This window comes from Notamacropus eugenii, chromosome 2 (genome assembly GCF_028372415.1).
Source record: "Notamacropus eugenii isolate mMacEug1 chromosome 2, mMacEug1.pri_v2, whole genome shotgun sequence".
Classification (NCBI taxonomy): Eukaryota; Metazoa; Chordata; class Mammalia; order Diprotodontia; family Macropodidae; genus Notamacropus; species Notamacropus eugenii.
In genome coordinates this window covers 162,966,683-162,979,043 of record NC_092873.1, presented here as the reverse complement: position 1 = coordinate 162,979,043, position 12,361 = coordinate 162,966,683, and the positions used below count along the sequence as shown (strand labels likewise).

The window sequence follows — 12,361 nt, the reverse complement described above, 5'->3', positions numbered from 1 at the left end:
TCATTTATTATCAAGGCTAGCAATTGCTAATAAAAAGGGCTCGAGCCCCTTAATAGACAAAGATCCCTGTGACAATCAAAGCAACTCTTTTATACATTTGGTTATATAAGGTACCTGTGACACAAACTAAACTAAGACAGTGTTTGGTTTACCATGAAGATGAAGGGCGGGCTTACATTTATCTTAACTTAGAGAGGCTCCAGGGCAATGGAAAAACACAGAGTTGACTCATGTGCCCTGGAAAGTCTTGTGTTGGGCAAACATACTATGACTAGGTTGATTCTTCTTTCTTTTCCTTCTCTCCTCCATTCCTTGGTGAGCAAAAGATTTTGAGTCTTAGGAATAGGGAAGTTAAATTCTTACAAACTTTATCACTGAGGTCTATACAATCAAATCTAAGTTTCATCCATAAATATCAATTCCTGTGATTCAGTACTTCAATTAATAATTAATAAACAATAAAAAATAGAGTGTCAGTTTTCAATTTCACACATAGCTCATAGCACTTCTAGGAGGCAAGCTCTTTGTAAGCCTGGTGTGGGCCTGAGCTCATCTTGTTGTCATCTGAAGTTAGCTCAGAGCTCTATGTCTGTGGAAGGCACTGCTTACTGTCCTTCTCCCATTCCATGATGGTACAGAGGTTTTTTCATGGGCTGGTGCTAACTGACTAACCCCCTTCCCCCTCCAGGAAAAACAGCCTGTGTTTGAGAGAGGAATGAAAGGGTCTGTAGGAGGCTAGAGTTCAAAGTGCTAGGCCATTTGTAATACTCTGATTTAGTCTCCTTCCTCAAGCTGGGGAAGGTATATTGGAACTGGACCTGGCCTGATTTTTTTCAATCTCCAGTTACTTTAGGAGCTCAGGTGTAATCATGTATCTAATAGTTGGAACCCTTGTTTAACAGGCCTAGTATCAGCTTACCTTCTGGGGGATACTTCTGGACCCATAGGAGCAACTCAGGTGAACTTTAGCATGACCCTTGGACTGATATCGCTAGACTCAAAGCTGGATCCAGTCCTCTAGACTGAAGGTGTCCCACAGCTAGTGATGGCCATGCACACACAAGGGAATCTGTGATCAGTAGCACCAGGAATGGCTTCTGTTGGAATGTGAAAGGGGCATTTGATCCTACCTAAAAAGAGGCATCTATTGTAGTGGTGGGGGGTCACTTTTTAAGAGTACAAATTTCACTGCAAAGATTGATGGATCATGGATCAGGGTCATTCCTAAGTGAGACTGCAATATTACCAAGGTTTATTTTCAAGGTCACTCATCTCCCTTCTTTTCTGTCCCTTTCCCCCTTCTCTCTCTCTGTCTCTGTCTCTCTGTCTCTCTCTCTCTTTCTCTGTCTCATTTATATCCCATTCCCTCAGGTGTTTGGTGCCCTCCTATCCCCTTATCAAAAACTTACTCATGAGAGATGCTAGTATCATTTATTTATGTCTCAATATGGCTTTAAGTCAGTGTGTTACCTTGCTGGGGTGCACTTGTATATTAAGCCTTATCTATAAAGGTAGACTATAAACTCCTTGAGGGGAGGAACTGTGTAATTAAAAAAAATTTTTTTGGAGGGGGAAACCTGCAGTGCCTAGCTCAGCATTGTACATATTGTAGTACTTAATAAATTTTTGTTCAGTCAATCATACAGCAAGCATTAATTGAAGGCCATGTGCTAGCCATTGTGCTGGGGCCCTGGGAGGACAAAGAGAAGAGTCCCTGCCCTTGAGCAGATACAGCCTAGGAATATGCAAAATAGACATGCCATAGATAGGTATAGATAGAATAATTTGAGGAGAAAGGCACTATTAGCAGGAGTGGGGGAAGATACATTAGGAAAGACAGGTGGCATTTAAGCAGAACCTTGAAGGAAACTAGGGATTCTAAGAGGTTCATTTGAGAAGGAAATGTGATCTAGGAAGGGGACACAACCAGGGCAAAGGCGCAGAGGCAGGAAATAAAGTACTATGTATAGTATATATAGTATAGTTTGGCTAACTCTAGAGTGCAAGAATGGGAATAAAGGGTAATAAGGCTGGAAAAGTACGCTGGAGTTGGGTGGTGAAGGGCTTTTGTTTATTCACTGTTAAAACATTTCAGGCAAGTGGAAGGAGATATTTTGGGGGCAGGAGTATGAATTCTTTTATTCATTTGTTTTCAGTTTTCAACAATCACTTCCATAAATTTTCTCTCCCTCCCTCCCTCTCCCTCCCTCCCTGAGACAACATGCCATCTTATATGGGTTCTACGCATACATTCTTATTAAACACATTTTCACATCAGTCATGTTGCATAGAAGAAGTAAAATGAATGGGAAAAACCATGAGAAAAACCAAACGAAACCAAAACACAACACAAGAGAAAATAGTCTGCTTCATTCTGTGTTCCAAATCCATATTTCTTTCTCTGGATGTGGATGGCAATTTTCCTCGAGTCCATTGGGAATGTTTTAGGTCCTTGCATTGCTGTGAAGGGTTAAGTCTGTCAGAAACAGTAGAGTGTGGATTCTTCTTAAAGCGTCTGACTGGCAACTGACTGGCAACTGACTATTCTTCTTCAGGGGAAGTAAGGTCAACTCTATTGTGTGCCGCCAGATAATCATTTGGTTCATAAATGCACCTTCTTCCTTTTTAAAAATATTTTTCAAATATTTTATTGATTTCCCTCTTTTTGTCGGATCTGGAATTGTTTCTTTTTTTTTCCTCTTAACCTCAGAATTGTCCCATAGAGAGAAACACTCCTGTCTCACATTGTTGCATACCAGCTCATAAACTCTGGTGAGGCTCTGTGTAACTGGAAGTCATACTTGTAAGATCATACTTTTAAGGGTGCCCTTAAAAGCAGGGAGGGTGATGGGTTATTTGTAAGTTCAGGATCCATCAATGCTGAATCCTTTGTTGTTGTTGGGTTGTTTGACTTATGTCCCAACTCTTAGAGACCTCATCGGGGGTTTCTTGACAAAAGACCAGATTGGTTTGCCATTTCCTTCTCCAGGTCATTTTACAGATGAAGAAACTGAGGCAAAGAGGGTTAAGTGACTTGCCCAGGGTCATATAGCTGGTAAGTGACTGAGGCCAGATTTGAACTCTTGAAGATGAGTCACCCTGAATCCTTAGTTTCCTTCAAAGCCCAGACTTCTATAGATACCTTTTCTGAATCCACAGTTATCAGTGCTGTCCATCTCTTGAAATTACCTTGTACTATTTTGTTTGTTTTTATTCCTCTGCTTGCATGTTGTATCTCTTCAGTAGAGTGCAATCTCTTTGAGGATAGCAACTGTTGCATCTCAGCATTTAGCACAATGCTTGACACATAGTAGGCTCTTAATAAATGTTGCTTAATTGGATTGGATTGAAGTCATTGCCTAGTATCCTCTCCTTCCTCCGGCAGGATTTTACAATGACCCTCTACCTGAGGCATTACTGGAAGGATGAACGCCTCTCATTTCCCAGTACCACTAATAAAAGCATGACATTTGATGGGAGACTAGTGAAGAAAATCTGGGTCCCAGATGTCTTCTTTGTTCATTCCAAAAGGTCATTCACTCATGACACCACCACTGATAACATCATGCTCAGGGTGTTCCCAGATGGTCATGTTCTTTACAGCATGAGGTAAGGCATCCCTTCCAACTGTGTTCTTCCAACAGGTACCACCTGGAGATCTACTTAGGCACTGTGGCCTCCAAGATGTTAGTCCCTCTGAGGTGATCAGCAACATCTCCTAGGAGTTAGAGAACTAGTTAGGCTTCACAGAAAAGTCACAGAATCCAAAGTGGTTTCTGGATAAGCCAGAGAGATACAGACTAGAAAGAAAAACTTATTCAAAGGGGGTTGGATAAATCTGTGCTAGGTTATTGAAGGGAAGTCCCTAGTGTAGCACTGATGGGTGTTACTGTGAAGAACAGAGGTGATCAGCCACTACTTGACTCTTTCTCCCCTGTTCTGGACAGAGGGTAGAGTTGACTCATTTCTATCTCCTTCCAATGGAGTGAGGAGTGGGAGGAGGAGTTGGTTTAGGGCCTTGCCTTTACTCCACTGACTTTCTCCTCCTTAACTCTTTCTCTCTGAATACTTAACCAGCCACATACCTCTTTAGAGCAGCTTCCTTGTTAGCACAGGGACAATATAAAGGTCCTCAAATCTATATGACCTCTTTTTTCTATTTCATGAGTTTATGTCAGAAGGAAAGTTATGACAATCACAATAACTTAGAGTGAGCAAATTTCCTAACATTCAGACAGAATTTTGGCTTTCTGCCCTGTTTTTAATTTTTGCTTATCTCTAGCTAACTCCTGGCCTCTTTATATTTGAGGGGGAAAAACAGGAAACAAGAAATATTTAGGTAAAAAAAATAGCAGAGGAAATTAAGATATCATATCTCTATTTTTTTGAAGTTGAAAATATGGAGAACAAGTCTAACCCCTCTCGCTTTGGAGTCATTGTTGGAGTCAGAGTACTAGGTTAGATGGACTAGTGCTGTGAACAATTGGCATTTTTCACAGGTTTACTGAAGCAGATATTCAGAGAATTCTGGAAGGACCAGGCAGATCCATAGGCAAACTATCCCTGCAGGTCCATGGTGTGGCTTTTCTTTTAACATTTCATTTAGGTAGAAGCAGTATGGCATAGTAAATAGTGTGCTAGTTAATTAGGATTCGAGTGGGAAAGGTCTGGGTTCAGATCCTAATTCTGAAAATTATTAACTTTGTGACTCTAGGCAGGTCAAAGTTGCTTAAGAGCTAAATTTTCTAATATTTAGCTTTGAAATCATAGACCCAACAGAGGTCCTAATTTTCATTTTGTAACTAAGGAGAAACAGGAGGAGTCAGGGTCTAAAGTCCATGTCTTATGAGGATCAGTGGGAGAACCTGGGGAAGTTTAACATGGGTACAGGAAGACTCAGGAGGCCTGGCATAGTTGTCAAGCATTTGAAGGCCTGTTGTGTGGAGGAAGGATTAGATTTTTTCTGTTTAGCCCCAGAGAATAGAAACAGAAGCAATGGGTAGAAAATGTAGAAGGGCAAATTTAGACTTAATGCAACTAAAACTTTTTAAACAATTTTTGTTGTTATTCAGTCTTTTTTCAGTCATGTCCAGCTCTTTGTGACCCCATTTGGGGTTGTCTTGGCAAAGATCCTGGAGTGGTTTTCCATTTCCTTCTACAGCTCATTTTACAGATGAGGAACCTGAGACAAGCAGGGATAAGAGTGATTTGTCCAGGGTCACACAGCTAGTAAGTGTCTGAGGCCGAATTTGAACTCAGAAACTCTATCCATTGCACCACTCACCTTCCCCCTTCTTAACAGTTAGACCAGATCAAAAGCAGAACAGGCTATTTTGAAAAATGGTAGATTCCCTCTTCTTAGAGGTCTTTGAAAAGAAGCTGGAAGCCTCTATAATGTATGTAGAATGTATGATGTATGGAAATTCCTTTCCTAAAATTCAGTAAAGATTCCTTTTGTTGGACGTTGAGATCCTATTTGACTCTTAAATTCTGTGATTCTGTGAGAATAGGGAACATATATAAATAAAGTACTTACTTAAATGACATGGTGTGTTCATCCTTCATTTCCAAAGAAGACCATGCCATCAGAGGAATAATGACATGACTTGCATTTGACTTTGTTTTGAGTGAGGGAAGACTGTTCAGGTCACCAGCCTCACTTCTCCTCCAGAGCCATCTGAATCCAGTGACCAGATATTCATCAGGATGACTGGAGATGACCCAAGATGAGGCAGTTGGGGTTAAGTGACTTGCCCAAGGTCACACAGCTAGTGAGTGTCAAGTGTCTGAGGTGAGATTTGAAAGGTCCTCCTGACTCCTACACTGGTGCTCTATCCACTGTACCATCAAGCCGCCCTAAATGACATGGTGTGTGTTCTTCCTTAGTTAGTGGCAAAGACCCACAGACCATGGCTCATCTTTTCATTAATAGAAGGTTTGTGTGTGTGGTTTTAACATTCCAAGGTCTGCAAATCACTGTAATGTATATTCTGGGTTTCAAAACCTTTTAAGAAAGTAGTAGAGAGATGGCCCTTCTCCACATAATCCCCTTGTTCTATTCATGATAAAAGTTAAAAGCCAAACCAAACAACTTTCTTTAAAAAGTCAATACCATTTTTGTTTGTTTTTAATTCTCTAGGATTACAGTCACTGCAATGTGCAACATGGACTTTAGTCACTTTCCCTTGGACTCCCAGACTTGCTCCTTGGAGCTAGAAAGCTGTAAGTGGTTTCCTTATCTTAAATTGCAGACCTTCCTTCGCTTTATGACTTGCATGCCTTTTGTGACTTTCTGGCCACGACCCGCCAGCAAAAAGCACTGTTTAGTTCAAGACTGGCCCATGTTTTGTCTTTTGCATGATTCTGGTTTAAAAACAAAAGAGTCAAATTTCCTCTCTTTCCCTCTCTCCCTTTAAGATGCATACACAGATGAAGATCTGATGTTGTACTGGAAAAATGGAGACGAATCTTTGAAAACAGACGAGAAGATTTCTCTGTCCCAGTTTCTGATTCACAAGTTTCACACGACGTCCAGGCTGGCTTTCTACAGCAGTACAGGTATTGGATCTCTGCCCCTGCCCTGCAGAGCGCAAGGGAAAGAAACCTCATGAGTATGCCTCTGTTGAGCACCATGGAGGTGGCACTTCTGCAGTTTGGGACCGCTGAGATGTCCTATCTTCTTACTAGCTCTTTCTTTATTTCAGTATTCACTGACTGTTACCAGGCTAAGCTTAGGCAGGCCTTCCAGGCCTGACACCAATAAACACAAAGATACTTTATTAGGAGGGATGAGGGCAAGACCTAGAGGGAATATTTCCTAAGTAGGAAGTCAGGCTCTGCCACCTACTAATTTTCCAAGTGGCCTTGGGCCAGTCACTAAACTTCTCTGGGACTCAGTTTCCTTATCTCTAAAAAGGGGGATTGCAATAGAGATGAAGTCTCTTCCTACTCTCATCCGTTCTAGTGCAGGCCCTCATCCCTCATTCCTTGATTATTGCAATAGCCTAGTGGTGGATCTGGCCATCTCAAGTCTCTCTCCATTTCAATTTATTGTCCATTTAGCCCCTAAAATGATTATCCTAAAATGCAGATCTGATCATGTCACACACACACACACACACACACACACACCACACACACACACACACACACACACACACACACAACTCTGCTGGCTCTACTGGCAAATACAAAATGCTCTGTCTGGCATTTAAAGCTTCCTACATTTCCAGTCTTCTTACAAATTACTCCCTAACATGTACTCTTCAATCCAGTGACAATGACCTCTTGTCTATTCCATAAATAGGGTATTATCACCATTTTACAGATGAGGAAAGTGAGGCAAACAGAACTTAAGAGTAACTTGCTCAGGGTCCCACAGCTAGTAAGTGTTTGAGGCCAGACTTGAATTCAGGTCTTCCTGACCCCAGGTCCAGCACTTTATCCACTGTTCTACTTAGTATCTACCCACTTTCTGTACCTCACTCTGTTTTTGTCAATAAAATGGAGATAAAAATATTTATATTTTCTATTTCACTAGGCTGTTGTAAGATAATCTTAAATAATAATAAATTAATAATGCAATTAATAATCAATACATTAAATTATTAACATCAAAGTTAACTAATTTAACATTAATTAAATTGATGTTAGGAATAAATAACATAACATGCTATTTGAAAGTTAGCATAATTATTAAGCTTTGGGTAGGGATGTGCTGATAAATGTTTAACAAACAACTCTATTGGGGAGAAAAAGTACACATGACACATTTTAAAATTTAACCCATATTACTAACATTTTCTCCATCACTTTCCTATCTAGACAATCAACAAAACAATAAATCAAGCTCTAATTTGTAGAGGGCAGCTAGATGATACAGTGGATAGAGCACTGGCCCTGCAAACAGGACAAACCTGAGTTCAAATGCAGCCTCAGACCTTTACTAGCTGTGTGATCCTTGGCAAGTCAATTAATTCCGATTGCCTCCAAAGAAAAGCAGATTTAGCAACTGGCTATCGCAAGCTGGTTTGAACTGGCTCTAACATATTCTGCTTTTGGGTGAAAATGTTGGTTTCAAGGGAAGTTAGAACATGTAAAACAGGCAGAGTGGTCTGAGCAAAATCACTGTGAAAGTGTGGTATAGTGGAAAGAGCCTGCGATTTGGAGTCACGGTGTAGGCTCAAATCCCCACTTTGTCACCTCCAGCAGTGTCATCTTGGGAATGACATCATCTCTCCTCTGTAAAATGAGGGGTGGAGGCAGGTGGGAATAAATGACTCTGAATCTATGGCCCTATGACATTTCAAATCAGACTTTAATTCAGTAATATTTCTGGGTACTGAAGATATGTGAGCACCTCAAGAGACAGAACCACCATTAATGAAACAAAATCTCTCCTATTTTTTGACATCACTTTACCCCAGGTGCTCTGGGTATTTTTTTTTTTTAATGGTCAAATCCATGCTTCCACTTGGGAGAAGAATGCAGTTAATTGTTCCAGAATTCCTCTTTCACTTTTTTCCCTCAACCTCCTTTTTATAGAATTCCAAAATGTCAGAGTTAGAAGGACTTCAGAGGCCATCTAATCCAAAGTGTTCCCATCCATACAGGATTCCCTTCTACAACCACCCCCAAAAGTGGCCCTCTAAGAATTCTGTAGCAATAGACAAGTGGAGGCAGCTACAGTTCAATGGAATAGTTAAAGACTGCCTTGGGGGGTGTGTGTGTCGAGGAACAGTTTCATTCTCTTTTTTTAATTCCCCACCATGACCTCTCACTTTTCTCTCATGCAGAGATGGCTAATCTTCCGTGTACCTCTGTATCATACTTCTTTCTTTCACTCTGGTATGTGATAGGCTTCCCTAGTCTACTCTTGGCAAGTCCAAACTATAACAGTACTCTTTTGAGATCCTTACTGCATTATAGAGTTGGTTTATTTGGTCTTCTCTATTTCACTAACCTTTCATTGAGGGTTTTCAGTGGTCTCAAATGCAGTGTACTTGGTTTGTTTTTCCCTTTAAATGAGTTACTCTATACCACCCAGGTGAGCCAGCCATCACAGTGTAGCCCAGTAGTTGTTATCTTGATGGCTTCTTTTGGGATGCTTGGTGCTCGTTTTTAAAGTTCTTGGATTTGATCCCCCTGTTTCTAAGACAACTATCACCCTTGGCACCTTAGCGCTTAAGGCAAGGGTATCAGGATAGTTCATAAAGGGAGCACTCATTCCCTCCAAAAAAAAAAGGCACCATTGCAAATCCAAGGTTTAGTGGGATTTCACAGGATCATAGAACCCTACAGCCATAAAAGGACAGAGGCCACTGAATCTGTTTATTTCAATGCTACCCACTTTGGATGAATAGGAAGAAAGGGGAATAGTTAGGATGAACTGACTTTATGGAGTAAAGGATGTAGGATAAATGCTTCATGTGATATAACTTGAGTTCACTGACTTGCTTGAAAAATAGCCTCATGCTAACCTTCGATTTTTTGTTTTGTTTTGTTTTTGTTTAGTCATTTATAGTCAAATCCTACTCTTAGTGACCCTTTTTGGGATTTTCTTGGCAAAGTTACTAGAGAGGTTTGCTGTTTCTTTCTCCAACACATTTTATAGATAAGGAACTGAGGCAAGCAGTTAAGTGACTTGCCCAGGGTCACACAGCTACTATATTGCCTAAGGCCAGATTTGAACTCGTCTTCCTGACTCTGGGCCTGGCACTCTATCCATTGCACCACCTAGATGCCCCCTACTAAGCTACCCCCATTAAAAATCTCCTATATTTGAACAAACACTGAAGCATGTCGTTAGAAGTATACCTAGGTCAGAGTGGTTGAGCTTTGCCTCAAGCACTGACATCTGGGGAAAAGTTTACTTCCTTTACTTATATATTCCTGACTTTCAAGTATTCCACTGGCCCGCACTCCCAGTAATATTGGGTAGGGAGAAGATGAGTCTCAGTTGAAGGCTGGGCAATGTTTTGGGCTGCTGAAACTTGGAGGAAGTAGTAGGAGGGGAATATGCTCTATAGATACTATATATATATATATATCTTATCCTCTAACTGAATTTGTTTCAGGTGCTGAAATTCCTGGTTATAGTTTTGATCTCAGTTCATATCCACAAAACAATTGCTACTTCTCAGCAGGAATCCTGCATGCTAACCATTGGCCCCTGAATTCACCAGATTTATTCCTGGTTCCTAACTTTGCCTTACATTATTCTGTCTGTCTGTAATACTTTGCTTCTCCTCTCTACCTATTCAGCTTAAGTCCCCTTCTTCCGTGAAGCCTTCCCCATCTACTTCAGAAAATTCACATCTCCCTTCTCCAAAAGAACTTATTTTCTATGATGTTTTTGCTTGATTAATGGACAAGGATGAGACCTGTGATTTCATTATAAGTATTATGTAATGTTAAAAATATTTCACTATAAATATGAGGTAGCTAGGTGGCACAATGGATACAGCACTAGGCCAGGAGTCAAGAAGACCTAAGCTAAATCCAGCCTCAGATACTTACTAGATGTGTGACCTTGGCAATAATAATAGTATCTACCTCAGACGTTCCCACATTTATTTGGCCTACTGCCCCCATTTCAAAAAAAATTACTCAGTGCCCCTCTACTTTCTTTAACGCTTTTATTTTTTTTTTAAATTTGTGTCATTTCAAAAAATAGAAAATACATATTTTTAAAATGACACATCTTAAATTTAATAATTCATTGTAAATTTGTGGGGGGTTTTCCTGCATTGAAATTTTGATGATGCAATATTGCATCATGTAACTGTATAGTATTGTATTATAAATTAATTAATACATGCACATATTCCTGTGGATGCATGCTGGACTTCCTGACAGTGCTTTCCTGCCAACATTTGCTTGTTAAGACCTGTCAGCGGACTTGACCACTGATAGGTTTTAACATGCATTTTGTGTATTTATTTGGAAAATAATGTAATCACTACAACTTTAACTCTGTTACACAACAGATTAAAAATGTACAAAAGGTTTTTCAAATTTTTCTTCTCTTCTTACCTTATGCTTCTACTCCCACCTTATTTTTATTCAAAGTCTGCCAATTGCACCAGAGGTTACTACCATGCCCTCCCCACAATTGTTCCAGCGCCCTCTAGAGGGCATTATCACCCACTTTGGGAACCTATGATCTACCTGGTAGGGTTGTGAAGATTAAATGAGATAACTGTAAAGTGCTTAACACAGTGCCAGGCATATAGGAAGCACTATATAAATCATTGTATATATATGTACACACACACACACACACACACACACACACACACATATATATTATTGCAAACATTTCCAAAGTGAGGAAACTCCCTCTACCAATGCCGGTTGGCACCTTTGCTGCAGTTTCTCATTTTAGAAAGCTGCCTAGGACTCTGAGAGATTAAATGTTTTACCCAGGGTCATATAACCAGACTAGAAGTTGGATATTCCTGGCTCTAAGGTTGACTCCCTATCCCCAATGCCATGCAGCTTCTCTTATTTAATAATGTCTTTAATTGTTTTCTAACTGGTATATAGATTTTTTCGTTAAGTTTTTGAGGGCAGGGACCATGTTTCATGTGTCTCTTGATCCTCTCAAATGACCAGCCCAGTACTGAAAAATAGCAAGGGCAGAATAATGCAAACCCATTTTTAAAAGCTGTTGAAATGTGATAGATAATGCTTTTATGGCTTTTGACCTCTTTACACATGCCACCTTTCCTCAGGACCAACATTTTCACCCAACAGTTTAAAAACTAATAGCTATTGCTTAACATTTTGCCTTTTCAAGCCTGTGCTTGCAAACTGATAATTGGTGAATTATTCTATTTCCCTGCCTTCCTTTCCCTCTTCCACTGCACTGAGATAGATACTTTCCCAAAAGGATGTTATATGACCAAGGGATTAGATTTAGAATCATAGTTTTAGAGCCCAGAAGAGACTTTAGAGGCTGCCTAGTCCAAACCCCAATTTTGCTGAGAAAAGCTGTCATTTATAGTTGATCATCATACAATATTGCTGTTACTGTGTATAAGGTTCTCCTAGTTCTATTCATTTCACTTTGTATCAGGTCATGTAAGTCTTCAGGTTTTTATGAAATTCATCTGCTCATCATTTCTTATGAAATGATGGTCAGCAGTATTTCATTGCACTCATATACCACAGCTTGTTCAACCATTCCCAACTAATAGGCTATCCCTCAGTTTCTAATTTTTTGCCACCACAGAAAGAGCTGCTATAAATATTTTTGTACATATAGGTTCTTTTCCCATTTTTATGATCTCTTTGGGATACAGACCTAGTAGTGGTATTACTGGATCACAAGGAGTATGCACAGTTTGCTTGACCTTTG

At 40.1% G+C, this 12,361-nt stretch overlaps 1 protein-coding gene across 1 annotated transcript in view; it reads left to right on the top strand.

The window, feature by feature from the left end:
- The window catches only part of LOC140526528 (gamma-aminobutyric acid receptor subunit rho-2), a 68,950-nt gene that overhangs the window by 38,165 nt on the left and 18,424 nt on the right, over nucleotides 1-12,361 (top strand). Inside the window, exons 4-6 of the mRNA XM_072642812.1 lie at nucleotides 3,386-3,609; nucleotides 6,140-6,222; nucleotides 6,418-6,558. Coding sequence (XP_072498913.1) covers nucleotides 3,386-3,609; nucleotides 6,140-6,222; nucleotides 6,418-6,558 — 448 coding nt within the window. The remainder of the gene's footprint in view (nucleotides 1-3,385; nucleotides 3,610-6,139; nucleotides 6,223-6,417; nucleotides 6,559-12,361) is intronic.